At 40.7% G+C, this 27,941-nt stretch overlaps 1 protein-coding gene across 1 annotated transcript; it reads left to right on the top strand.

The window, feature by feature from the left end:
• Positions 1-1,358: 1,358 nt before the first annotated feature.
• C4H17orf78 (chromosome 4 C17orf78 homolog) lies at positions 1,359-27,491 on the top strand. The gene is made up of 7 exons (XM_044671738.1): positions 1,359-1,416; positions 6,635-6,721; positions 8,708-8,959; positions 16,306-16,434; positions 23,170-23,294; positions 24,081-24,215; positions 27,408-27,491. The coding sequence occupies exons 1-7, from the start codon at positions 1,359-1,361 to the stop codon at positions 27,489-27,491; spliced, it is 870 nt and encodes a 289-aa protein (XP_044527673.1).
• The last annotated feature ends 450 nt before the right edge of the window (positions 27,492-27,941 follow it).

The raw sequence follows: 27,941 nt of genomic DNA, 5'->3' as shown, positions 1-27,941 counted from the left end.
TGTGAGATTAAAAATTAATATCCAAATACTCCAAGTATTATATTTAATAAGATTTATTAATAACAACTTGAAGTAAAAGAAAAAAAGGCAAAAGTAAAAACCTGAGTAAAAGCCAGCTTTAGGCGAGAAGCAGAGTTACACCAACTATATACAAACAATGTAAGCACACAAGGTGAGGATGAAGGAGGAAAGGGATGCTGGGAGATGAAGTCCAAGGGTTCAAGATTTCTAATTATACATTTTCAGGTATGGGGGAGAGGCTGTGCAAAGGCATGGAGATGAGAGAGTCTCATTTGAGTGGAATACCAAGAAAGCCAGTTTGACTAGACTGTAGAGTCCATGAAAGAAAGTAAAGTATAAGAAAGCTGAAAATGTAGGTTGGAGCTTGGTTGTATTGTTATTGTCATTCGATCATGGCCAACTTTTTATAACCCCATGGACCAGAGTTCTCCATGGGTTTTCTTGGCAAGTTTTGCCATTTTCTTTTCTAATGAGTCCTTTTGTCAGACAATCAGAGGTTAAGTTACTTGTCCTGGGTCACACAATTGAAGTATCTGGGGCCAGACTTCCTGATTCCAGGTCTGGCACTTTATTGGCTAAGCCACCTAGCTGCCTCCTAGGCATACAAAAGTTAAGTGACTTGCCCAAGGTCACACAGCTAGGATGTGTCTGAGGCTGGATTTGAAATCAGTTCTTCGTGACTCCAGGCCCAGCACTCTGTCCACTGTGCCGCCTAGCCCTGCCACTTAGAAGATGCTTAATAGATCATTGGACTTGACTTGATTTAGTTCTCAAAGCCTTTGTGTAGAGAAGCCTTTGTCAGTGCCAAGGAGAGCCCTTCCCCTTTCTGTCATTCTGTGTGGCCCTTGTCCAAATCCTCTGTGGGTCTGTATGCATGTGTCTACGTGTGTCTGTGCACTGGGCTCTGGAACTTAATAGCCTGTGACCTGGGCAAGAAAGCCATTTAACCTATCTGCCAGTGCCTTTCTTCCTCTATAAAATGAGGAGGTTGGACTAAATGATCATTAAGATCCCTTCTAGATCTAAATCTTATGAGCATGGATATATGCCTCTGCATGTAGATGTGCGTCTCTGTGCCCTCTCAGCTTGGGGAAACCTCCCTAGGAAACAATTTCCTTTGTCAGCACTCTCAAGGAAGTTGGGGAAGACCTCTTGAGTCAATCATTAACAAATAATTCAGCCTATTCTCATATCGGCTCAAAGTCTTAATCATTGAGAAAAGAAGCCGATCTCTCTGGGTTGAAGGAAACTCTCCCAGGATCAGACCTACCCTTGGCAGCAGTGGGAGCAGCCCTGGTAGATCAACTACCCAAAAGGGAACATGTGCTATAGCGAATATGGATACAATTCTGTTCTTTAGCCTGATTTTTGCATCCTATGATGCCAATCAGAAAGGTAAGAACCTCTCTCATCTCATTCCCCATAGAAATCAACCTTGGAGAATTAATCTATTTTAAAAATCTATAAATAAATAATCTATAAATTTTAAAAAATCCATAAATCTTTCTTGCCACAGGGGAAACCTAAAAAAGGCTGAAGACAAAACACCCCGAAGATCATTCTTGCCCCTACTTTTGGTTTTTACTAAACGAGAATACAATTTTTTGTAATAATAAAAAATAAAAAGTCCTAAACAAGAGGAAACTGAAAAATTGGGGAAGGCTAGAGAAGGGGCAACTCACAGAGCTGGGATCCCCTCCCCTCAAGTCCTCTTAGGGCTCTGCAGTCTGTTTTAGGCTGCCAAATTCCCCTCTAGCTGTCTCTTTTCCCCAGTCTCATTTAGACCCATTATCTCCCCCCCTCCTTTCTCAGGTTTGGGAGAAGGGTTCCCCTTCCCCCCACTCTCTCCCCCACACACACCAAAAAAAACTTCCTCTTGGGGACTGTTGCTCTGCTCCATCAGTCATCTGAGATGGAGAAGCCGCTGAAGATGAGCAGGCAGTGGCCAGAGTCAAGGCTCTTTTCCTATACCTTTGGACAGGTCTATGGGAACCATCACTCACTATTGTCATGTTGTCATGAATATGAGGATCATGTTAGCTCTCTTTGTAACCCATAGATTAACTCCCTTAACTCTAGTGCCTTCTGTTGATCATCTCCACTTTATCCTTTTTCTAGCTTGGTGGTACATCCTTGTTTGCATAACTGGGCTCAGCTGCAGGGATACCTCTCTGTGCTTTGGAGTTGAATGCTTGTGAGCTCCTTGGGAATGAGAACAGCTTTTTTAATCTTTCTTTGTATCCCAGCACTTTACTCAGGGCTGGGCACATAGAAGGTGCTCAATATATGTTGACTGACTAACTGTCTGAATGAATGATAATATCACTACTGTTTTCTGGAAACTGTCTTTACGATTTTGAAAACATTCTGAAAAGGACTTTCCCCAAAGCACTTTAGTCAAAACCTGAGGCCAAGTTGGTTTTTGTGTGTGTGTGTTGAGATTGTTTTTGTTGTTTGTGTTGAGGTTTATTTTATACCAAGTCAGTGAATATTTCTATTAAAACTTAAAATCATGGTATAAGATAAATACTTTAACAAATGATTCTGTTGCAGTTATAAAAACAATTCCTTTATGAATTGATTACAATCTAAGTAGTTTTTCTTTGCAACAGACATTACCCATACATGGGCAACAATATTGTTGCTAACTTTCAATTTTCCAGGGCTTGCTGCTATTGGTTATAACTACAAGAAATACATTTGTCCTAACTAGATCTTTTGTTCCTCCATTTTTATACATCAAATACAAAGAATATACTTTTTTTTTTCTTTTAAACCCTTAACTTCTGTGTATTGACTTATAGGTGGAAGAGTGGTAAGGGTAGGCAATGGGGGTCAAGTGACTTGCCCAGGGTCACACAGCTGGGAAGTCTCTGAGGCCGGATTTGAACCTAGGACCTCCCGTCTCTAGGCCTGGCTCTCAATCCACTGAGCTACCCAGCTGCCCCAAAGAATATACTTTTAAAGAAGTCTTTATTTAATAATTTGGTAGGACAGTCAACATTCAAACAGAATAGAAAAGAAAATCAGTGTTCACAGGGATTTATCAGTTTCAGATTCAGACCATATGACACAAGTCTCACCTACCCAATAAATGAAAAACAAGAAGAACAACATGTAGAGTTATTGGGAAGTTATTGCCACTGTAAATATAATTGATGGAGAAAATGCACAATTTTGCACCTCCTCCGTTGCCTAGTAAGGTGATCTGTATAACAGTCATTTAATAAATGTCAAATTGTACCTCATCGAATCAAACATACATAAGGTCATGGATTTAGAAGTGGAAGGGGCCTTAGAAGTCATCTTGTCCAAACTCCTCATTTTATAGGAGACTAAAGCAGAGAGGATAAGTGAATCATTCAGGGTCATCTGTGACCTTGTGACAGAGGCCAAATCTTCTGCCTTGGAATCTAGCACTACTTCTACTCCCCCCAAGTAATTCATTTCAGGATGGGATCCAGACTGGGTATTAAGTAAAGTGTGTAGAGTCCTATTTCTTATGACCTGTGGAAGAGAAAGGACATGCATGGAGGTATCCTGTCCAAAGTTAAACCTAAGAAGCTGTCAAAAGTTCTCTTTACTAAAACAGGTCAGCTAGGGAGCAGAAGGGAAAGGAAGCAAGGTTAGAAAGAGTAAATTAAGTGGAAGTACAGGGGACAGTCCTTCCTTCCTCTCCTAACTCAACAGAAATACAGAATTTCAGAGTAGAAAGGAACCTTGGCAGCCAATCCACATATGAGAAATAATCTTGTCTTCAACATCCCCAACAAGGAGTCATTCATTAGCTTTTGGCTGAAGAACTTTGATATGGGCAACAGCCAACCCCATCTTTCAATTGCTCCATGTCTTAGAAAAATCCTCCTGGCACCAAGCCTAAATTTGCCTCTTTGCCACACCCACCTATTTCTGCCCTCTGGACACAAAAAGAACAAGCCTATAATCTATTTTTTTTTTTTTACCTTCCATCTTGGAATCAATCCTGTGTATTGGTTCCAAGGCAGAAGAGTGTGAACTCTCCCCTTGCCTATTTTTAGCTAATCAGATCAAGAACTTAAAGTATGTCTACTTGACACTAAGTAAGAATGTTCTCAAGTCTAGTGCTAAAGTGGGTGACAACTCCAGAGGCCATCCCCTTCCCCCCCCTCTGGGGCAGTGCTAGGCAAATTGAAAGACTATTGATTGGTTCCCATAAAGTGGGGAAGGGACAGGAAGTGACAGCTCTCTTAGTGTCAAGTAGGGGTTCTTTAAGTTCTTGATTCTGCTAAAATTAGCTAAATTTACCCAGGACTGGGTAATTTAACTAAAAATTAGCTTAAAAATATTAGCTAATTTAGCTAAAAATGCTAGCTAATAAAAATTAACTAAAAATAGGCAAGGAGAGAGTTAATCTTATCTTCACAAGTGGTAAGGGCTAGGCAATGGGGGTTAAGTGACTTGCTCAGGCTCACACAGCTAGGAAGTGTCTGAGGCCAGATTTGTACCCAAGATCTCCCGTCTCTAGACCTGATTCTCAATCCATTGAGCTACCCAGTTGTCCTTCTATATTCTATGCTAGGGAAAGGCTATCATGTCCTTCCCCTGTCCCTCCCTCCCAGTCTTCTATTCTCCAGTTTGAAATATTCCCATTCCTTCAACCAATCTTCATATGCTCTGACCTCTCCTTCACTTTCTTCCCTCCTCCTCTCCCTAGCATTAGCATCATACTGAATTAATTCATATTTGTTTCTGTGTTGTGATGTGTTCATTCTTCTTTTTATAATTCTTTTTTTCCTCCATTCCTGTTGGTCTCCTCAACTAAACAGTAAGTTCTTTGAAGGGAGAGACTACTGGCCTAGGAAGCATAAAACCCAGTTCCTCTTAATAGCCAGATCACCTTGAGTAAGTCATATAATCTGTCTGAGCCTCAGTTTCTCTAACTGTAAAATAAAGAAAATGCCTGGCCTGTTTACCTGTGCAGTTGATAGTCTTCTTCTCTCTCCACCTCTGTTGTTTGGTTGTTTCAGTCATGTGTGACTCTTCATGACCATATTTGGGCTTTTCTTGGCAAGGATACTGGAATGGTTTGCCTTTTCTTTTTCCAGCTCAGTTTACAAATTATGAAACTGAGGAAAACAGGCTCTACTTTTAATCACATGAAAATAGTTAGGATCTACCAATTTATTACACAGTCTGAGTCCCGTCCTGGGATAGGTCACTTGGTGGAGAAGAAATAGTATTAGATTACAATTCAGAAGATTTGGGTTAGAATCTGGGCTGTCCCCCGGAGCGACCATAAACAAATTTATTTGTCTATAAAATGAGGGGATTGGACAAGAGGACTTCTGAGGCCCCTTCCACTTCTATATCCATGACCTTAAGTTTGTTCAATTCAATGAAATGCAATTTGACATTCACTAAATGGCCATGTTATACAGATCCCCATGCTAGACAATGGAGGAGGTGCCAAATGGACAGAAGACATTATCCACACTCTCGTGGGCCATAGCATCTAGCAGAGTAATAGGATACAGACTCAGATGAGTGTGATGCAAAGTAACGTAATCCCAGGTTGATAAAATCTCAGATCTAGAGCAGGAAGGAACCTCAGAGGTCATTTAATCCAACTCACTCATTTTACAGGTGAGGAAACTGAGGTACAAAGAAATTAAGTGACGATAAAAGAATCAAATGAGATAGTATGTGATAGTACCATGCAGACAGACAGAAAGATGGATGCTCTACATAAAGCAATAATTTATTAAGCACTTATTATATGCCATGCACTGTGTTTAGTATTAGAAATATAAATATAAGCAAGCAAAGTAGCTTTGATCTCCAAAACTTTACATTCTAATAGGGGAAGTGTAGGGAAGTCGCTTCCATTCTAATAGGAGAACACGTGAAAGAGTCTTTATGTAGCTCTGATTGAACATTGGTGGGGGAAGGGCTTAATGAATAGAGAGCCAGACCTTTTGCTTATATGGATTAGAGCTATCAGTATTTACTGCATTAGAACGGAAAATGTCTCAGTATTATTATACAGATAAGTTTGACTTTGTGGGGACTGGCCAAGAGCCCTTGGGTCACACTTTGAGAACTGCTGGTCTAATCTAACTCTTTAAGAAGAAATTGAGGAACAACTAGGTGGCTTAGTGGCTATAAAGCCAGGTCTAAACACAGGAGTCCTGGGTTCAAATGTGGTCTCAAACACTTCCTTACTGTGTGACCCTGGGCAAGTCACTTAATCCCAATTTTCTAGCCATTACAGCTCTTCTGCCTTAGCACTGATATTTAGTACTAATTCTAAAACAGAAAGTAAAGGGTTTTGGTTTTTTTTTAAAGAAAGAAAATTATTTGGGGGAAAAGATGAAAGGAGGGGAGAGAAGAGTGTCTACATGATGGGGCATAAGTGAGGAAATAGCCAGGGAGGCCAGGGCTAGGAAATACAAGGTGAAAACTCACCTGTCAAATTCAAAGGTGTCCAAAGTTTTCAGAGGGATGGAGATAGTCTGAATATAGGATAACCCATTATTGTTATTATTGCTATTATTATTACAACTCTCAGAGCCTCTAGGATTCTTCCCAGTGGACTTTCAGTAAACACTGGTTTTCTTTCATCTCCATTCCTCAGAACTCAAAGGCAGTAGCTGTCAAGTGGAGCAGCTTCCTGGATTATTCCCAAGAGACATGAGAAGCATCAAGGTGCTGCTGATACAAGGTAAGGAGACTTGTCTTGGAGAATTTTTCCTTTAGGAGGACACTTTTTCGTCCCAAGTCCTGAAGATGAATTATGTGGAAGGTCAGCCTCTTTGAAACCCTTTTAAGATAATTAATTACACATAATCCTGGGAGGACCCAAGAAGCTCCCTGCCTACCCTAGGGGTCTTGCTGAGGGTCAGAAAGGGGGAAGACAGAGCCTAAACAATGAAGAAGGCCCAGACATTAGACATACCCACTGAGGTATGGTGGGCAACATTAAAGAAGAGATGAGCTTCCTATAATGGAGACTCTAGACTCAAGATTCATGACAGGAAGAAGTGAGGGCTAAAAACATGTCTTGGAAAACTTTAAAAACTGATTTTCATAATTTAATTTTTTTAATTTAAAAATTCAATTAAAAAAATTAAGAGCTGAAACTTGCCTTCTGAAACCTGCCTTCTCCTTTGGTCCTGAGCCCTAGGGCCAAATATGAACTAGGGAGGAAGAAGGAGACAATGGAAAGAGCATTGATTTTGGGGAGGGAGAGGACCCTAGTTCAACTCCTGCCTCTGCTACTTAATACCTATATGACCAAGTGCCTTCACCTCTGGGCCTCACCTCAGTTTCTTCATCTGTTAATTGATACGGTTTGGACTAGGTACCCTCTGGGGTCCCTAAATCTATGATCCTAGGATCAAACTAAGGTCATGGAGAGGGAAAAGATAACTCTTGTCATTTAAAACATGACTTACTTGGATCTCACGACCTCCTATCTATGAAGCTCTGGGCCATTCACACCCTTAGGAGCTCCTCATTCACCTGCTTTCTGTCTCCTGCTCTCAGGGCAACTCATATGGCCTTTCTAGGCCTTCATTGTCCTCACTTTCATTATGGAGGATCAAAGTTATATCTGTTAGGATATTAAAGTGATTGTTGATAGCAAGACAGCAGAGCATGAAAGGAAGGAAACCAAGGGCATCCAGGAGCAACAAACCATTAAAATTGCAACAAAGAAGAATTCACCTGCTTTACAAGGAAAGTGCCAGCCCTAGCTATTGCCCTCTTCCTCATGGGAACTGCCAGGATGGCTGTCTAGTAAAACCTAGAGGAGGGAAGAGTAGATTAAAACCTATGCTCTTCTGAGTAGGGTGTTGTGTGTGTATATATATATATATATATATANCCATTCACACCCTTAGGAGCTCCTCATTCACCTGCTTTCTGTCTCCTGCTCTCAGGGCAACTCATATGGCCTTTCTAGGCCTTCATTGTCCTCACTTTCATTATGGAGGAACAAAGTTATATCTGTTAGGATATTAAAGTGATTGTTGATAGCAAGACAGCAGAGCATGAAAGGAAGGAAACCAAGGGCATCCAGGAGCAACAAACCATTAAAATTGCAACAAAGAAGAATTCACCTGCTTTACAAGGAAAGTGCCAGCCCTAGCTATTGCCCTCTTCCTCATGGGAACTGCCAGGATGGCTGTCTAGTAAAACCTAGAGGAGGGAAGAGTAGATTAAAACCTATGCTCTTCTGAGTAGGGTGTTGTGTGTGTATATATATATATACATATTTGTGTCTGAAAAAGGGGGAATGTTGAAGAGGGAAGGGAGAAAGGAGGCAATCCAGAAGGTGGGGAAGAGGGAAATAGAAGAGTAGAAAAAGGAGAGAGGAAGAAGAAAGGGGAAGAAAGAAAAGGAGAGAAGAGGTGAGAAGAGCAGAGGAGAATAGAGGAGTAAAGGAAGAAAGGAGAGGAGAGAAGGAAGAGTGGGGAAAGGAAGGAGAGAAGAGAATAGAGGAGTGGAGAGGAGTGGAGAGGAACAGAGAAGAGAAGAAGGAAGGAGGAGGGAGAGTGAAGAAAAAGGGAGAGGGGAAAGAGGAAAACAGGCATGGTTTGTATTTGATTTGCCAGATGCAGGTGAGGTTGGCAGTCCTTCAAAAGGTTTTAACCACGTCTCCCACAGCAGACTTCCTTCTCTTACACTTGCCCACTTCTGCTTCCAGAAGCCCAGGGTGAAGCCAAAAGGGAATCATCAGGCCATAACCAAATAGTGGCTAACCTGCAGTGTCTTGGCTCAGGGGAAAAAGTGATAGTAAATCTTCAGGATTCAGAGAAAAGGCCAAAGACCAGGTATACCTTGAAAAGCCTGAGCGTCATCACTGCTCCATCACAGGACAACACCAGTAGGCTGCGCTGTTACTTATCTACAGCACCCAAAATGTGGTTCCAGGGTGGACACCATCTTACAGTCCAAGGTAAGACGTGACTTGGAGGAGGTTTCTGAGCCATTGACAGCCTCCAGGATGAGGGGCTGCCTGGGACTGAAATGGCCTTCAGCTCTGCACCCAAAAGAAAGGAAGTAGCTCTTCTGGGCCAGCCAGTTTTTTGGTTCAGGAGCCTATAAAGGCCAGTCCAAATTTTATAAAGCAATTTTTATCTTTCTTTTGATTGATCATACTGCTCTAAATAGAGGTTGCCTCTCTCACATGAGATCTCTTGGAAAGAGGGGAAAAAAACCTCATCACAATTGTTGGAAAATAACCCTGGCTCCATAGTTGAAAAGAAAAGTGAGGCCTATATTCATGCCGACATGGTGCCTCATAATTTCAATGATGTTTTGTGTGTATGTGTCCTATTTTTATTTTGAACTCTTAATTGGCTTCCCTTAACAAGCATTTATCTTCTTTCCCTTCTACTTCCCTGTCTTCATTAAAAAAAAATCCATGTAATAAATATTCACAGTCAAAGCAGGCAGCAATAGATTAGGTCTTTACAATGTGCCTAGCACTGTGCTAAGCATTAGAGTTGCCAAAATAAAAGGCAAAAGACAGATACTTCCCTCAAGGCTCTTCCACTCTGATAGGAAAGACATCATGTAACAGGACCTTGAACAGGGAGCCTCCTGGGCAGATGGTATCAAAATCTAAAGAATCAGAAGCACAGCCAGGGAGAGGGATTAAGTCTAGCTAACCTCAATATGGAGGCCCTGAAAGGAACTCACCAACAGGAAAAGAGGGCTGGTATGGCAGAGACATATTAAGGATGAAAAGGTCCCAGGCACAGAGTGTAAAGGCAACTGGTGGCAAAATCTGCTCTCCAAGTATTCTTCTAATTCCATATTAATATTCTATAATCATAATTTGTAGCATTAGCTGATTTCCAAGGTATAAATGCTCATACTGAAATTTTAACCATCAGGCCCAACAAGGTGGCTCAGTGGATCGAGAGTCAGGCCTAGAGTTGATAGAACATGATTTCAAATCTGGTCTCAGATACTTCCTAACTGTATGATTCTGGGCAAGTCATTTAACCCTAATTGCCTAGCCCATACTGCTCTTCTGGATTGGAACCCATACTTAGTCTTGATTCTAAGACAGAAAGGAAGAGTTCTTTTTTTTTTTTTTTTAATAAAGAAAATTTAACGATCAGATCTCTGGAGGCAATTGGAGCTAGCTCCAGGAGACACCCCTGCATCCTTCTTTGGATTATATCATCTACAATCCATGTCTTTATCCAAGTCATTAATAAAAATGGTAAGCAGCTCAGGGCCAAGCACCAATCCCTAGGGTACTCTGTTGGGGAGAACCATAGTGAAGCTGTATGGAAATATTTAAGTATAATGTGAACAGAGAAAAGGCTTTGAAGAAGGTGAACATTAGATGAGCATTACACACTAAGGAAAAAGTGAGATGGATAAGGCCAAATGAATATCTTCTGTGAAGGAAAAATGTCCCTGTGGACCAGAGACAAACGTAGATGCTTATATTAATGGGGCATGGGAAAATGCTGGGAAAGGACTGAAATCTTCTTTTGACTGACGTCACTGGCTGACTGAACTGTTGGTCAGCACTAGGTCTGCCAGCAGTGGTCCAACAAAACCAATTAAAATCATAGCACCAAGGCAGGACACTTCTGAAGGGCTTATGAGAAAGAATGCTGTCCGCATTGAGAGAAAGAACTATGGGAGTAGAAATGCAAAAGCAAAATTTATGACATCACTCATCACATGTATATATGGGTATGTGATTTGGGGTTTAGGCTTTAAAAAGTCTCTCTATAGCAAAAATGAATAACATGGAACTAGGTATCAAGTGATAACATTTGTACAACCCAGTGAAATTGCTTGTCAACTCTGGGAGGTGGAGGGAAGAAAAAAGGGAAAGAAAATGAATCATGCAAACATGGAAAAATATTAAAAATAAAATTAATAAATAATTTTTTAAAAAATTAGCACCAATCAGGGCGAATCAGAAGCATTTGGGGATAATAGTGGTCTCTCCCATACTTAAGAAGCATATTAATTCCCTATGGCCTCTAGGATCAAACATAAGCTCCTCTGTTTAGCATATGAAACAATTTACACTCTGATTCCACTCTTTTTTTTTCCCAGTTAATTCTACTCTCCAGCCTTTGCTCACCTCTTTTTCTAGAAGTTCAGGGAGAAGTGAAAAGGGTCATATTCAGCTGAAACCAGACGGTGGTTCCCTTCCAGGATCCTGTCTCACTTGCTGTTTCCTACACATGTCCATCACTTGCCTCAGTTCCTTTCTACAGGCTCTCCTTCCTTACCTCTGCCTCCTGGAACCCTCTTACCTCAAGGGCCACCTCCTCCAGTCCCACTTATTAGCACCATGTTTCTCTCTCTCCCTGGGAAATTATGTTGTATTTAGGTTGCATCTATTTTGTATTTACTCCTTTGAAGACAGAGACTGCTTTCATTTTGATTTTTAGCATCTCTAGCCTCCAGAATAGGGTTGGGCACACATATAGATGCCTAACAAACCCTTGTTCCATTGAATCAAATAAGGATGGAAAGATGTGTTTAAGACAAGGATGCTGCTGGTCCCATCTAGCAGCTTGAAGAAGCAGCTGCTTTGAGTCCTCCTTGCCTACCTCATAATTAACAGGGGATGAGGAGAGGAGGCAGCTAGGTGGTACAATGAATAGAGTATTGAGGTTGGAGTCAAGAAGACCTGAGTTCAAACGTGGCTTCAAATACTTGCTAACTGTATGACCCTGGGAAAGTCACTTAACAGTTGTCTGCCTCAGATTCCTCATCTGTGAGATAAGGATAATAATACCACCTGCCTCCCAGGATTATTGTGAAGATCAAATATTTGTAAAGTTCTTTGGAAACCGTAAAGCACTATAGAAGTACTATTGTCATTTTTTTTTTTGTTGCTATTGTGAAGAAGATTGGATATACTATCTTTGTGCACATAGGCATGGTATAATGGAAAAAACTCTTGTTCTGCAGTGAGGTGACCTAATTTCATAGGAGTATAAATTTTACTGGAAGGGATTTCAGAGGCCATCAAGTCCAACTCCCTCATTTTGCAGATAGGGAGACTGAGGCACAGAGAGAGTGCTCAGGATCACACAGTATAGAAGCATCTGAGAGAGGATTCAAATTTGGGTCTTCCTGACACTGAATCTAGCCTTCTATCTACCATGTCATCAAGCTGCCACTGGTTCTACCTCTTAATTGCCTGGGTGACCTTGGGTAAGTCTTTAACTTCTCTGGGCCCCAGTCTCCAAAACATGGAAAGGAGAGGGCTGGACTAAGCCTCTGAGATCCTTTCTAGCTTAGCTCTAAATCTACAATTCCATCATTCTTAGAGTATAGTCCTTGGGATCACTGATTGGGTCAAAGGGTAAGAACAGTTTTATGACTCTCATTATATATTGCCAGAGTGTGAGAAAGGCAACTCTCGATGAAAAGTGATAAACTTACAACCAGTAAAAATACTGTCTTCAAATTAAACAGGACAGGAAGGGTTGTGGATAGAAACAAAAGTGGGTACTTGTGTGCCTGTGAGAGAAAAAGTACCTAGGTTGCTGTGTGGCAGATAAAATCAGCTTATGGCTTAATGTTAGTTAAGGAATCTGTATTCTGCAAGTATAATTTTATAGTTAGGAGGATTGGCTTTTCTCTTAGTTTCCTGGTAGAAGCTCTAATTGACAAATTTAATTGACAAATTAAAACTCTGGTAGCTGAAGTGAGGAAGAAAGAGATTTCCCACTTATAGGCCAAAGAGAGTTTGGTGGCTCAGTGCATCCCCAAAAGACCTGATATTGGGGTGGGAGCTGTCCCAGCTTGGAATCCTAGTTAAAACCAGTAGAACTGGGCTGGGCTGATTCATGAGAGTTGCTGAAAGAGAGAGTCTGAGACAGCTGCAATTAGGTTTGCATCAGGAAGGCATGACTCTTTAACCTACATAGTAGATATTATCCCCATTGTAAATCAATAAATGGGCATTTATTAATCAGATTTCTAGAAATTTGTTGTAAATCAACTTCTTAGGGCCCAATCAATTCAAGGGCAAACTAAATAAGCCCTGAACTGGGAGTAAGATGTGGGCTCTCCAACTTCTGCAGGTTAAATTAGACAGACCACTTTCCCTTCCTGGGCCTCAGTTTCCTCCTGTTCTTCTTTTAAATAAAAACTTTTACCCTCTGTCTTAGCTTTTTTTAATTTAAAATTTTTTATTTAATTAATTAATTTAGAATATTTTTCCATGGTTACATGATTCATATTCTTTCCCTCTCCTCCTCCCACCCCACTCCTGTAGCCAATGAGCAATTCTACTGTTATCCTCTGTCATAGAATCAATACTGAGTATTGATGCCAAGGGAGAAGAGTGGTAAGGACTAAGCAACTGGTGTTAAGTGATTTGCTCCTGGGCACTTAGCTAGGAAGTGCCTGAGGCCAGATTTAAACCCAGGATTTCCTGTGTCTAGACCTGACTTTCTATCCACTAAACTTCCTAGTTGCTCCTCAATTTCTTCTTCTTAAAGAGGCAGAATAGAATAGAGGTTTTCAAAGTGTGGTTTAAGGGCTCTTAGCCAGTTCCCACAAAATCAAACCTATCCGTATGATAATATTAAGACATTTTCCTTTCTAAAGTAGTGTTGATAACTTTAATACACATAAACAAAAGTTCTTTAAGGTATCTCAATGCTTTTTTTGAGTGTAAACAGGTGGAGCAACTAGGTGGTTCAGTGGATAAAGAGCTAGGCCTGTAGTCTAGAGGACCTGGGCTCAAATGTAGCCTTAGATACTTCCTAGCTGTATGATCCTAGGCAAGTCATTTAATCTCATTTGCCCAGCCCTTTCCCTTCTGTTTTTGAGTTGTTACTAAAATAGAAAGAAAAGGGTTTTTTTTTTTAAGTGTAAAGGAGTGCTGAGCCCCAAAAGTTTGCAAACTCTTGGTCTCAAGGATCTTAATCCATAGGATTATGGATAGGATCATGGTATCATAGGGTTTATAAATGGAAGAGATTTTGGACTTTACAATCTTTAGGATCCCTTTAATATACCATGAATTAAAATGGAAATTCAGAGTTCACAAGGCTAAGGTTCTGGATCTTCAAGGAAAGATGTAGCCCAAACCGTCAAATTCTTCCTGTTGATCTTATTACCCAATGATGAGAAAGACTCACTATTCAAGTGACTGTAAAATTTAGTAGATTGAATAATTACCTCCTAACTCAATTCTTTTGTCAATGGAACATTTGATAGAGGGGGGTTCTAAAAATGGGCCTCATTTCCTAATCTAAGTTGATAAAATGCTTTCCCCATAATAGTATGAAATAGTTACCATTCAGTCGTATCCAACTTTTGAACCCATTTGGGGTTTTCTTGGCAAAGATACTATAATTGTTTACAATTTCCTTCTCTAGCTAACTCTGTAGATGAGGGAACTGAGACAAACAGGGTTAAGTGGCTGCCCAAAGTACACAGCTAGGAAGCATCTGAGGCCAAATTTAAACTCAAGTCTTCCTGACTCGAGGACCAGAACTCTATCCATTGAGCCACTTAGCTGCCTCCTCAAGCAGTCTTTAAGAACTTGAATGCAGATCTTCAGAAACTCTGTTCAAAATATTTAGAATACTCTGGCTATTGAGAGTTTATAGAGAGCTAAAGAAAAATTAGCACCATATTTCCATTCATCCTTTCCAAGAAATCAAATTCTTGGGGTCCCTCCTCAGTTGCCTCCTACAGGCAATGACACATGAGAAATCAGAATTGCAAATTTTGATTGCGAATTTACAGATAAGCCAAACAGGACTAAAATACACTATTTGTCCTTACTCGCTTGTCTCTCCAACAGTGATATGTGTTGGGGAAGACATTATATTTTGTTATTTTCTAACTGTGGGACCATGGGCAAGACATGTAACCACTATTTAGGCCTCTGTTCTTCATCTGTAAAACAAGGGCAATGATTAGGTGATTTCTGAGGTTCCATTTGGCGCTAATTCTATGATTCTATGAAATATCATCAACTCCCAGGTGGACTATTGTTCTTAGATGGGGCCAGAAAACAGGACACAAAAGATTTTCTTCCTCTCAATGCCATCAATGAATGAATGAAAAGATATTTTTGAAGTTTACTATGCACCAAGTACTGTGCTAAGGTCTGAGGTACAAAAGGAGAAAGAGAAACATTCCTTGCCCTTAAGGAGCTCACATTCTAACTGGGGAGAGATCACACATATAGGGTGTTTCAAAAGTCTTAGTGCAAGGGTAGCAGGGTAGCATGGTGGATAAAGCACCAGGCCTGGAATCAGGAGAACCTAGGTTCAAATCTCATCTCAGACATTTCCTATCAGTGTGACTCTGGGTCAGTTGCTTTTAACCCTATTTGCCCTAGCCCTTGCCTTTCTGTCTTAGAAAGTAAGGTTTAAGTAAAAAAAAAAAAAAAGTCAATGCAATTAAGCTTAAAACCTCATGTTCGCTTATAGAATTATTGCATTGAAATTGCTTGGCCCAATTTCTCTGATTTTTCCTTGTGGATTCTTGGACCTTTCTCCACCAGCATAGTCTCTATTCTCACGACAACCTGGTATTCTAGAATAAATGGAAAACTCTTGAGGGGAATAAATGGAAAACTTCCCTTCTTCTAGAACCTTAGGTATGGTGTTTGGCACATGAAAGGACTCTGCCATTCTCTGGATTTCCTGGCTTGGCAACACAGATGTTTTAAACAAACAAACAAATAAACAAACAATACCCCTTACTTTCTTAGTATCAATTCTAAAACCAAAAAGCCTTAGAGGTTAGGCAATTGGGGTTAAGTGACCTGCCTTGAGTCATACAGCTAGGAAGTATTTGAGGTCATATTTGAACCCAGGTCCTCCTAGCACTCTATCTACTGTGCCACTTAGCTGCTGCCCTCCTATGCTCTTTTAAACCCTTTCCAGAGCATTCACTTGAATTCAATCCAGCAGAAGTGGGTGGCAGCTTCTCCATCACCAGGAGCCTTGAACTTCAGATCTCCTTCATTAAGGGGGGGAAAAAAGAAACATTCTTCTGGATAACTTCCAACCATGACATTATTAATATGACCCTGAGATCAGATACCATTCTTCCCTCTGTCTAATCTTCCTGCACTTGTTGACCTCTTTTGGCTACTTACTCAATATTCTTGCCCTCAGTCAACCTGGCACTATCTTCTCCCCATATGCTAGCTATCAGTTGGGTCAATGAGGCCATGGTGTAGCTGACTGTGTATATACCCAGGGTGCTGCTGGCTAACAAGAGAAAGAGAGCAGGACACTCTCAAATATTCTCCTTTAATTATTTCTTTCTCTCTAGTGTTCTTACCTAATATCTCCAACTGTAAGTTCTACCCAGTGGTAGAGAACTCAGCAGAGGCATTGCCTGCAACCACTATCATCACTACCACTCCAGAAGATAAAGAAGAGGAGAACCCGACTATAACTGGTAATTATTCTTTTGTGGGACAACAACAAGGCAAAGCATGAATGTGGGCTAAGAGGAGGAATAACAGGAAGAGAAATGAAGGGAATCCCAGCAAAAACTTGCTCTCTTTGGGAAAACTTTTTTTTTTAATTTTTTAATTTTTTAGAAAAATTTTCCATGGCTACATGATTCATGTTCCACCACCACCACCCTACCCCACCCCCGTAGCCAAAGCACATTTCCACAGGGTTTTACATGTGTCCTTGATCAAGACTTATTTCCATATTATTGATAGTTGCACTGGGGTGGTCATTTAGAGTCCACATCTTTGGGAAAACTTTTTGAAGGTTTTCAAGGAACCTCTGATAAGCACAAAGTTTCTTACTTAATGATAATTAGAAAAATAGTTGAAATTTATTTTTTTACTTACCTATCCATTCCCAAAATTTCATGATTACATGGAACTCTGGGTATCAAAACATGTTACACCAATGTAAATCAGCAATCTGTGGGAAACTTCATAGGGTTTTTTTAGTTTCCCCATTACTTATAGAAAAAACTTTTAATGTTCATTTTTCTCACATATTAAGCTCCAAATTCTCTCCTTTATCCCCTCCTGTCTCACTGAGATAGTAAGCAATTTGATATATATTATACATATGTTATCATGTGATACATGTTTCCATATATGTCATGTTGGGGAGGAAGACAAATATCGCTAAAAAAAGAAAAAACTCATGAAGAAAGCAAAGTGAAAAATGGAATGCTTTGATCTGCATTCAGATTCCATCAGTTTTTTCTCTGGTGGTGGATAGCATTTTTCAAGAGTCCTTTGGAGTTAATTGTCTTGGATCATTGTATTGCTAATAATAGTGAAGTCTTTTACAGTTGATCATTCCACAATATTGCTGTTACTGTATACAATGTTCTCCTGGTTCTGCTCACTTCACTTTGCATCAGTTCACGTAGGTCTTTCTAGCTCTTCTCTGTCCATCATTTCTTCTAACACAATAGTATATTCCTATACATTAATACATTCAATAATATATTAATTAATACATACATACATATAGTAGCATGTTAATTAATTAATGCAATAGTATATTCCACTCTAATTCCATTACAAAATACTACAACTTATTTAGCCATTTCCTAAATGATGGACATCCCCTCAGTTTCTAATTCTTTGCCACTACAAAGACCTCTGTCTTATAAATATTTTTGTACAGATAGGTTCTTTTCCCTTTTTAAAAAATCTTTTTGGGATACATGCCTGCTAGGACTGTTGCTGGATCAAAGGGTATTCCCAGTTTTAAAGACCTTTGAGTATAGTGCCAAATTGCTTTCCAGAATGGTTGAACCAATTCCCAACTTTATAGTTTTAGAAAGGTGCCTGGAGCAATCTGAGGTACAATTCAGCCAATATGTGTCAGAAAAAAGGTTTTGAATCTAGGTTTTCCTGACTCCAAGGCAGATCTGCTATCCACGAGTACTTTAAACTTAGAAAATCATTTTACATATATTATTTCATGTGAGGTTCTCAACACTTCAGTCAAGAAAGTACTAGTATCACCATTTTAAAATTGATTAAACTGAGGCTTGTAGAAAAGCTGATTCACCTAGTCAAACAGTTTGTTTCAGAAGTGAGATTCAAACCTCACTCTCACCTAACTGGTTTTTGGTTTTCTTTTCATCTTTGCATTTGTATCCCGAGGGCCTAACTTGTAGTGGAGGGTTAGGCTAGGCAAACGGGGTTACGCAACTTGCCCAAAGTTACACAGCTAGGAAGTATCTGAGGTCACATTTGAACCTCCAGACTCTATCCATTGTACTACCTAATGGTGCCTCTTAATATGCTTTTGATTTATTCAATGATTGACTCAATGACTAGTCTCCTGCCTTCTGTGCCATTTGGTAAAATTAGCTCGCCTAAACATAAAACCCAAGTCCTGGGAACTTTGCATTCCAACATCATTTACAGCCAGAGAAGACACTGTCCTTCATGCAGATCTAGTTGAACTGTAAGATGCAGCATGGCCATGAAGGATAAAATGGAATAAGCATTTATTAAGTACCTACTATGTGCCAGGAACTTTACAAATATCATTTCATTTTATCCTCACAACTACCCTGGGAAGTAGGTATTATTATTATTATCCTCATTTTACAAGTGAGAAAACTATGGTAGACAAATTAAATTAGTTCCCCAGGGCCACATAGCTAATAAATATTTGAGGCTGGATTTGAACTCAGGTCTTATTGGCTCCAGGCTCAACATTCCTTCCACTCTGCAGCCTAGCTGCCTCTGAAATACTGCACTTACACTCAGGAAGACCTGGGGTCAGATCCTGCCTGTGGCGCTCCCAAGCTGTGTATCAGCTTGACAAAATACCTCACCTCAATTTGAGTCTCAGTTTTCCCATCTTTAAAATGAGGGTGTTAGATGAGACCCTCCTATTCCCTGTTAAAAAAGATAACCTAGGGAGCAGCTGGGTAGCTCAGTGGATTGAGAGTCAGGCCTAGAGATAGGAGGTCCTAGGTTCAAATCTGGCCTCAGACAGTTCCTAGCTGTGTGACCCTGGGCAAGTCACTTGACCCCCATTGCCTAGCCCTTACCACTCTTCTGCCTTGGAACCAATACACAGTATTGATTCCAAGATGGAAGGTAAGGGTTTAAAAAAAAAAAAGAATCAAAGTAATAGAATACCACTGGAGTATAAGGGGTGGGGGTGAGGAGGCAGCCAAGGAGTGCAACGGATAGAGAACAATCAGTCTGGAATCAGAAAGATCAGAGTTCAAATTTGTCCTCAGATATTTACTAGCTGTATGACCTTAGGCAAGTCACTTGCCCCTGTTTGCCTCAGTTTCCTGATCTATAACATTAACCGGAGAAGGAAATGGCAAGCTACTCCAGTATCTCTGCCAAGAAAACCCCATTTGGTTCATGAAGTCACAAAGAGTTGGACACGACTGAACAGCTGAACAATAACAATAGTTTATTGATGAATAATATGGAAATATGTTTTGCATGATAATACATGTATAACCCAGATTGAATTGCTTGTCAGCTCCAGGAGGGGGAGGGAAGAAGGATGGCAGACAATATAGATTCTATAACTTTGGAAAACTTATGTGGAAATTAGTTATTAAAATAAATAAATAAATAAAAACAATGGAGTTTATTAGGAGGATGCGAAGAGCTGATGTGGTTAAATCTGGGCTTTAGGAAGATCACTTTGATAGCTGAGTGAAGGAGGGCCTAGAGTGGGCAGAGACAAAGCAGGGAGACCAACCAGCAGGCTATTGTCTGGGCACGAGGTGATGAGAACCTGAACTTGGATGGAAACAGTGTCAGAGGAGAGACAGAACTGACAGGACTTGGCAAGGGACTGGATGTGAGGTGGGGTTGGGAGCCAGTGACAGTGAGAAAGGCAGGATTTGTTACTGAATGAGAAGATATTCAACCTCTGGGGAAGCTCAAGGAATCTGATCTCACCCCAAGCTCAAGACAGGAGACTCCTGGAGTTCACAGAAAAGCAAACCTGGGCTAGTGGAAAGGATACAGGATTTGGAGCCAGAGAGGTCTGGAGTGGAAAACTGTCTCTGAGAGAAATGAAAAAGGAAGGAAGGAAAGGAGAAAGAGAAAGATAGAGACAGGGAGAGACAGAGACAGAAACAGAGAGACAGAGAGAGACAAAGAGAAAGACAGACAGAGACAGAGACAGGGAGACAGGGAGACAGACAGAGAGAGACATAGATAGAGACACAGAGACAGAGAGATTTGTTTTTGTTGTTCAAATGTTTCAGCCATGGCTGACTCTTCATGATCCCATTTAGGATTTTTCTTGGCAAACATACTGGAGTGGTTTGTCCTTTCCTTCTACAGCTTATACAGATGAGGAAACTGAGGCCAACAGGACTAAGTGACTTACCTAATGTCATACATCTAGGATGTGTCTGAGGCCAGATTTGAACCCAGGTCCCCTGGACTCCAGTCTGGCACTCTTTCCACTGTGCCACCTAGCTGCGATAGACATAGATAGACAGAAAATGTATATACACATATTTATATATACAAACATAAGTATATATTATGTATAGATAGATGTAGGCACATATTTTCTAGATATATGTATAGCTTTGTGTTTATATGTATTCGTGTGTATTTGTACCTTTAAACATGTATATAAGGGCACACATATATGTATATAACATATATGCACAAACATCCACACCGTGTGTGTATATGTACATGTGTACACACATATTTACACACACACACACACACAAATAGGTGGGCCTCCATTTCCTCGCGTTCTCTAAGGTCCCATATGGTTCTCAGGACAGGAGTCTCTGATCCTCTGCTCTTTCTGGCTCAGGCACACGATGCCCCTCCTTTGTAAAATGCAAGGGTGAGAAGCTGTGTGGTGCAGTCAATAGAGAGCCTGAGTCAGAGACAGGAAAACCTGGGTTCAAATCCCATCTTTGACATACACCAGTTGTGTGGTTAACCCAGACAGGCTGTACTGGAACCAGCTGGATCTCAGAGAGCCCTCAGTTACATTTCCAGCGTAAATATTTTATTCCTTGGAAATCAACACACATTCTAAATCAAGACTTGATTTTTTGTTTTGTTGATTGTCTACCCTGAAAAAAGTGATGGAGAGAATGTTAATAACTCAGATTAAACTTCAAAGTGTGGCCTATGTATGTGTTTTTTCAGAGAACCCTTTCCCAGCATGTTCCTAGTCGCCCAGCCCTCGGGATCCCCAGCCATTTCCTAAGACCCTCAGATGAGGTGCAAATACCAACTGCCTTTGGGAGAGAATGTTTGCTCATGTGGCATCCCCCATAGCAATCAAATCACATCTCCAGAACAAAAAGAAAAAGAAAGTATTAGACTCAAGATCCCTTCCATCTCTAAAATATATGATCCTATAATTATCTATTTTGTGTCACCTCATGTACATTGCTCCCCTCTCTGGGCTCCAATTTCTCCCTTTGTAAAATGAGGAGATTAGACTGAATTTTTTTTTTAATTTACAAGTATTTTACAAATAAAATACAAAAATTTTACTGTCTCTGCCTCCTCAATTGAACAATTAAGAAATGAAAATAAAACCCTCATAACAATTATATAAAGACCAGCAAAACACATTCTCACATGAGTCATCCAAAAACATAGGATTCATTCTGCAGCTCACATTCATCATCTCTTTGTCAGGAGGTGGATGATGTTGTTTCATCTTAAAGATTAGAGTGGATTCCCAGACAACTACATGGTGTAATGGATAAAGATGGATGGATTTGGCCTAAGAAAGATCTAAGTGCAAATCTCTCCTCAGATGCACTACTAGCTGTTTGACCTTGGGCCAGTTACTTAACTTCCTCAGCCTTAATTTCACCATCTGTAAAATGAGTCTAATAAAGCATCTTCCTCACAGGATTATCGTGAAGATCCAGTGAGATAACACATGTACAACACTTTGCAAATGTTAATTTTTTTGAGATAATATTTATTTGGGAGCCAAGAGGGAATGGAGGATTCACAGAATCTTCAAACACTCAAGGGTAGGACGCTGGGGATCCTGAGGATGGCTGGGAATGCCAGGCATATTGCCATCATCTTTTAATTTTTTTATTGATTAATTAAGAAAATTTTTCCGTGGTTACATGATTCATGTTCTTTCCCTCCCTTCCTCCCACCTCTCCCATAGCCAATGCACAATTCCACTGGGTTTTACATGTGCCATTGATCAAGACCTATTTCTATATTATTGATATTTGCACTGTGATGATCATTTAGAGTCTACATTCCCAATCATATCCCCGTTGACCCATGTGATCAAGCACTTGTTTTCCTTCTGTGTTTCTCCTCCCACAGTTCATTCTCTGGATGTGGATAGCTTTCTTTCTCATAAGTCCCCTAGAATTGTCTTGGATTATTGCATTGCTGCTATTAGGGAAGTCCATTACGTTCAATTTTGCCACTGTGTATCCATCTCTGTGTATAAGGTTCTCCTGGATCTGCTCCTTTCACTCTGCATCAATTCCTGGAGGTCTTTGTAGTTCACATGGAATTCCTCCAGTTCATTATTCCTTTTAGCACAATAGTATTCCACCACCAACAGATACCACAATTTATTCAGTCATTCCCCAATCAAAGGGCATCTCCTCATTTTCCAATTTTTTGCCACCACAAAGACTGTGGCTATAAATATTTTTGTACACCTTTCTCCTATATCTAACCCAGCAGTGCTATGGCTGGATCAAAGGGTAATGTTGCCATCATCTTGAAGAGGAACAGATAGTTGTAATGTGTAGTTTGGTGGATCAAGCCTTCATACTTGGTTAAGGACTTGGAGGGAAGAGCACAGTCATGGTGCTCATGGTGAAGGTGATCTTCCTTCTTCATGAACTGTTCCAATCTGCCTGCCAGCTATTATTATTTTTTAAACCCTTACCTTTGGTCTTGGAATCAATACTGTGTATTAGTTCCAAGGCAGAAGAGCGGTAAGGGCTAGGAAATGGGGATTAAGTGACTTGCCCAGGGTCCCACAGTTAGGAAGTGTTCAAGGTCAGATTTGAACCCAGGATTTCCCATCTCTAGGTCTGGATCTCAATCCACTGAGCTACCCAGCTAGCCCTGCTAGCTATTATTATTATCATCATTATTTTTATTATCGTTTGACCTCTAAAGTCCTTTCCAAATCAGATTACCCTTTGTCTTTCTTCTCCCCTTCTCTTGCCCATCAGACATAGGTGAAGATCTACTTGTGAGGCAGAAATGGAGCATCGTGATCAAGGCCCTGATTGCCATCACTCTGCTGATCAGTGGAGTAGCCATAACAGTGTTTGTCATTTTTGAAGTCCCTTGCCCAGTAAGTTTGCTTCTTATAATGAAACCCTGGCCCACTTGGTCTTGAGAGACTGTCGTTTTTCTATCCTCCTCCTCCAACCCCAGTGACACTCATCTGGAAAGACTAGATGTTGTCCACACGCTACCTTCCCAAGTGTCTGATCCCACCAGACTGGAGTTGAATTGAGTGAGAAAAAGACACTAGAAACTGAGGAAAAGGTGAAGGGTATTTTAATGAAGTCTCAGTAGAACAAGCATTCATGTGGAAACCCTTCTCCTAAGGAGAGGAGCCCATTAGATGCAGAAATTAGCTAGCTTTTATTGTTTGAAAGTTGAGGAAGAGAAAAAAGGAAAAAACAACAGATTGTGGCTTGAGGGACAGGATGTCACAGCAAATTTTTGACAGTAACTCCTTGAAGTGATTTTGAGGGTCTCAAGGAGATAGGCTGATAGCAGTCATCTAGCCTGGAAATGTCTGGAGCCCCTCCTGGTGAGATAATGATGGTCGTACCAGGAAGTTTTCTAGGATGGTTCTCTATCCAAGCCCTGTTGGCGCAGTTAGGGAAGGGTTCCATGGGCAGATTCCCATTTCTCAAGCTTAGTTTATATGCATCAGAAACCCCTGGAAAAAATGGAGGCTTAAGCAAATCCAACCAATTAATTCTCAGTATTCCTTTCACTTTTTCAACATCGAAGAATTCTTCTGAGGAGATGTACCTGGTGGCTCATTTTCTTTGAGGGGGAGGAAGGGATGAGGCACTGACGGCAAAAATCACCATCCTTAGCTGGGCCTCTCTTCTATCTTCAGAGTAAATGTCACAGAGCAGGGAATTTGTGCCAATGTCCACAGTGGAGAAGACAGAAGGAAGAAGGTGCTGTCGGAAGGCCCCTGCCTGGGGCAGCTGGAGCTCCAATTACAGGAAAGCCTGAGAAGGAAAGTTGTGCATTTTTCATAATGTTTCTGATTTGTATGTATCACAGACTAATCATGTTGGGGGTGGGTGGGGGAGGTGATGAGTCAGACTTCTTCCCCTGGCCCCAGAGGGTAGAGCTAGGGTCAGCGGGCAGAGGTGGCAGAGATAACTTGTAAGGAAAATGTCACAACAATGAGACAAGTCCAGAAGACTTGGGCGGAGGCTATGCAGGATCCTCTCAATGGAAGCCTTTAAGGAAAGGCTAGATGACACTTTGTTGGAGATATCAGAGAGAAGATTCTGAGTCAAGCACAGGTTGGACTCACTGATCTTCAAGACCCCTTTTCCAACACTGAGATTCTGTGATTCTGCCATTGTGGATGGCATACAGCTTTGAGAGTGGAAGACAAAACACAAGTAATACCACCAGGCTTGGACCCAAGACCAAAGTTCAAATCACACTCCCACCCCTACCCCCACCCTTTCACTTAATTGTGGGGTGGCGAGGGTGTATAGTGAATAATATGTTACACCTGGAGTCTGGAAGACCTGAGTTTAGTTAACCTCAGATAGTTGAGAGCAGTGTGACCCTAGGCAAGTCACAGAACCTCTCAGCCTCAGTTTCTTCTATAAAATGGAGAAATAATAGCACCTTCACAGAACCTCTCAGCCTCATTTTCTTCATCTATAAAATGGAGAAATAATGGCACCTTCACAGAACCTCTCAGCCTCAGTTTCTTCATCTATAAAATGGAGAAATAATGGCACCTTCACATAACCTCTCAATCTCAGTTTCTTCAGCTATAAAATGGAGAAGCAATGGTACCTTCACATAACCTCTCAGCCTCAGTTTCTTCAACTGTAAAAATGGAGAAATAATAGCACCTTCACAGAACCTCTCAGCCTCAGTTTCTTCATCTATAAAATGGAGAAATAATGGTACCTTCACATAACCTCTCAGCCTCAACTATAAAATGGAGAAGTAATGGCACCTTCCACATGAATCAAGTGAGATAGCACATGGAGAGTGCTTTGTAAATCTCAAAAACTAGCATTTGTTAGTTGCCCAAGTGACTGTGGGCAAGTCATTGAACTTCTTTGGGTCTCAGATGCCTTCCAAAGGAGCTCTACGTCATTTAGAACTGGCCCCTTTCAGTTCTAGGTCTATGATCCTACAAAACTGAGCTGCCAGATCAGAGGGAGTGCTAGCTGACAGCACTTCAAACCCTTATGAATTCTTAACAAAGCTTCCTTATTCCTGGTACTTTCCCTATCATACTCAGGGCTGTGTGTGCGACTGGTTCCCTCTGGTGTCTGACACCAATAGTGCAGCTGCCACAACCAGCCTCACTTTTTGACAGGAGAGATGGATTAGCCCCAGCTTCTTCCCAGGAGGAGACCCCACCTCTGACTACAAAGACTTGGGAAGAGACCAGACCACTTCTCTTCTTTCCCTAGAGCACTGTCAGTAGAGCTCAGGTCTGAAAATATCAGAGTCTCTAATTCTTCCAAAGCTTAAATAAATTGTGGATTCATACCTTCCTTTATTAATTCATTTAACAACTAGCTATTAAGCTCCTACTATGTGCACCAAAGACAAAAGAAGAGATTATCTTATCCTCAAAGAGCTTACATTCTCCTGGAGAGGGACGGGGAGAGTGACATGTATATACCACTAATTAAATACATATACAGTAAAATAAATAATTTTAGGGACCCTAAGCCCAATAACTGGGGTGTGGGGGAGTGGGAATTAAGAAAGGCCTTGAAGAGGAGGTAGCACATGAGCTGAGTCTTCAAGAATTTCCAAGAAAAAGAGCAAAGGTGAGAAAGAGTTCTGTTCAACTTGTGCAAAGAAAGGAATGGGATGTCATGCTGGAGACAGAAAATAGGCCAGTCTGGAAATGTAGAATGTATGAAAGGGAGTCATTCTACACTTTGGCCTCTTGGAGTTTTCTCAGATGACTTCTTGGTGATCAAATGGTAATGATGACTCTTGCTACCTGCCCCCAGAAGCAGCTCTAAGCTTTGCAAAGTGAAGGATAAATGCAGAATTTATAATCAGGAAGAAGCAGGTTTGAATTCTGCCTTGGACTTTTATAAGTTGTGGGACCATCGACATCTAACATCTTACATTCCTCATCTTTGAAATGAGTCTCTTCTTACCTCTTAGGGCTTGATGATCAGCTCAAATGGGATCATGTGTATAAAGCCCTTTGCAAATCTTAATGTGCTATCTTAATCAACCAGCATTTATTATTAAGTACCTACTATGTGCCAGGCACTGTGCTGAGCCCTGGGGATACAAAGAAAAGCAAAAACTGACCCAAAGAGTGTATCGGGAAAAGCCACTTTTAAGCAATGAGGACGAATTTCCCAAGAGCATAATGGATAAATTCAAAGGAGTGTAGCCAGGGGGAATTCTTATCCGTGTGGGAATCGGAGAATGGTTGATCCTTTAGGCTTAAAATCTATATCTCTTTTAATCATGTAGCTGCCTTAACCTAGGTCTTGATGCAGAAAATAAAATAAGGTCCTTGTGGTTCAGCATTTGGTTTTTTGAATGGTTGCAGGTATAGGGACCCTTTCTGTACATTATAGGGAAGGTCAGTCAGAGCTGGACACTTTGCTGTTTGGCTGGAGTTTCCATCCTATCTATTATTGATTCCTATCTACACCTGCACCATTCATACACCTTCTTAGAATAGGAAGCCAAAGCATTTCCAATTTTTTTTTTTATTGGTTCTTACACATTGGTATAAAGAGTCCCTTCTGGCCATGTGAATCAGTACCTGCTCTGCAACTGATAGTAAAGTTAATTGGGGCACTCTTAAGAAGCTCAATGATTTGCTCAGGTGCACATAGCCAGTGTGTATCAGGGGTGGAACTTGAACTCGGGTTTTCTTTTTTTTTTTTTTTTAATTAATTGATTAAAGTTGCTAGTTATCTCCCTCCCTCTTTCTCCTCCCCACATTTGGGAAGGTATCACGTTACAAAAAGATATGCATATATAAAACCAGGTTTTTCTTATTTTTGAGCCACTGCTACTCTGCTTCTTTATGCCAGGATTAATGTGTTACAAAGGGGTGGAAGGAAATAACCCCAGAACTATGGGAGAGATGATGATGCTCACTGTTAATAACCCTATCATAGGGACCCAGGGTAGACCCATGGAACAATCTGTTCATATCCATTATTGTGTATTTCTTCTTACTCTTTAGGTTGGGCCCAGGACAGAGGTTTCCAACTCTTCTTCTCCAAAAATGGCAGCTGAGATCATTATTATTCACCAGACATACTTCTGAAAAACTATTTTTCTAGGCACAGAATGCCTTGCACACTGAATATTAGTGATCAATACTGCCTGCGTTCCATGTTCCTGTTCTGTCTTCTCTCCCTCATTCACAAAGAAATAGCAGTTTCTTCTACAACTTATTCCCTGCCAGCTGATGTTGAAATCAGACTTTACTGCTACCCTAACACTTCAGTGGAGGCACAAGTTCAGGACTCACCGTGATCTCCGTGGTATTCACAGCCTTGGCTTATTGACTCAGTTTGTGCATCTGTTCATGGGTATCCATAAATACTCCTCTAAAAGAAATCATGGCCAAATGAGGGTATCCGTTGATTATGACTCATTAGTGCCAAGATTAGTCACTACAGTTTATTTTATTTCTTTTTATTAAAAATGTATTGTTGTCCTCCAACTTCATTTTTAGTGTTTACTTTGTCATAGTCATTCTGTTTATTGTCAC

This window comes from Gracilinanus agilis, chromosome 4 (genome assembly GCF_016433145.1).
Source record: "Gracilinanus agilis isolate LMUSP501 chromosome 4, AgileGrace, whole genome shotgun sequence".
Classification (NCBI taxonomy): domain Eukaryota; kingdom Metazoa; phylum Chordata; class Mammalia; order Didelphimorphia; family Didelphidae; genus Gracilinanus; species Gracilinanus agilis.
The sequence above is the reverse complement of the archived record's forward strand: the minus strand, read 5'-3'. Positions and strand labels throughout refer to the sequence as shown.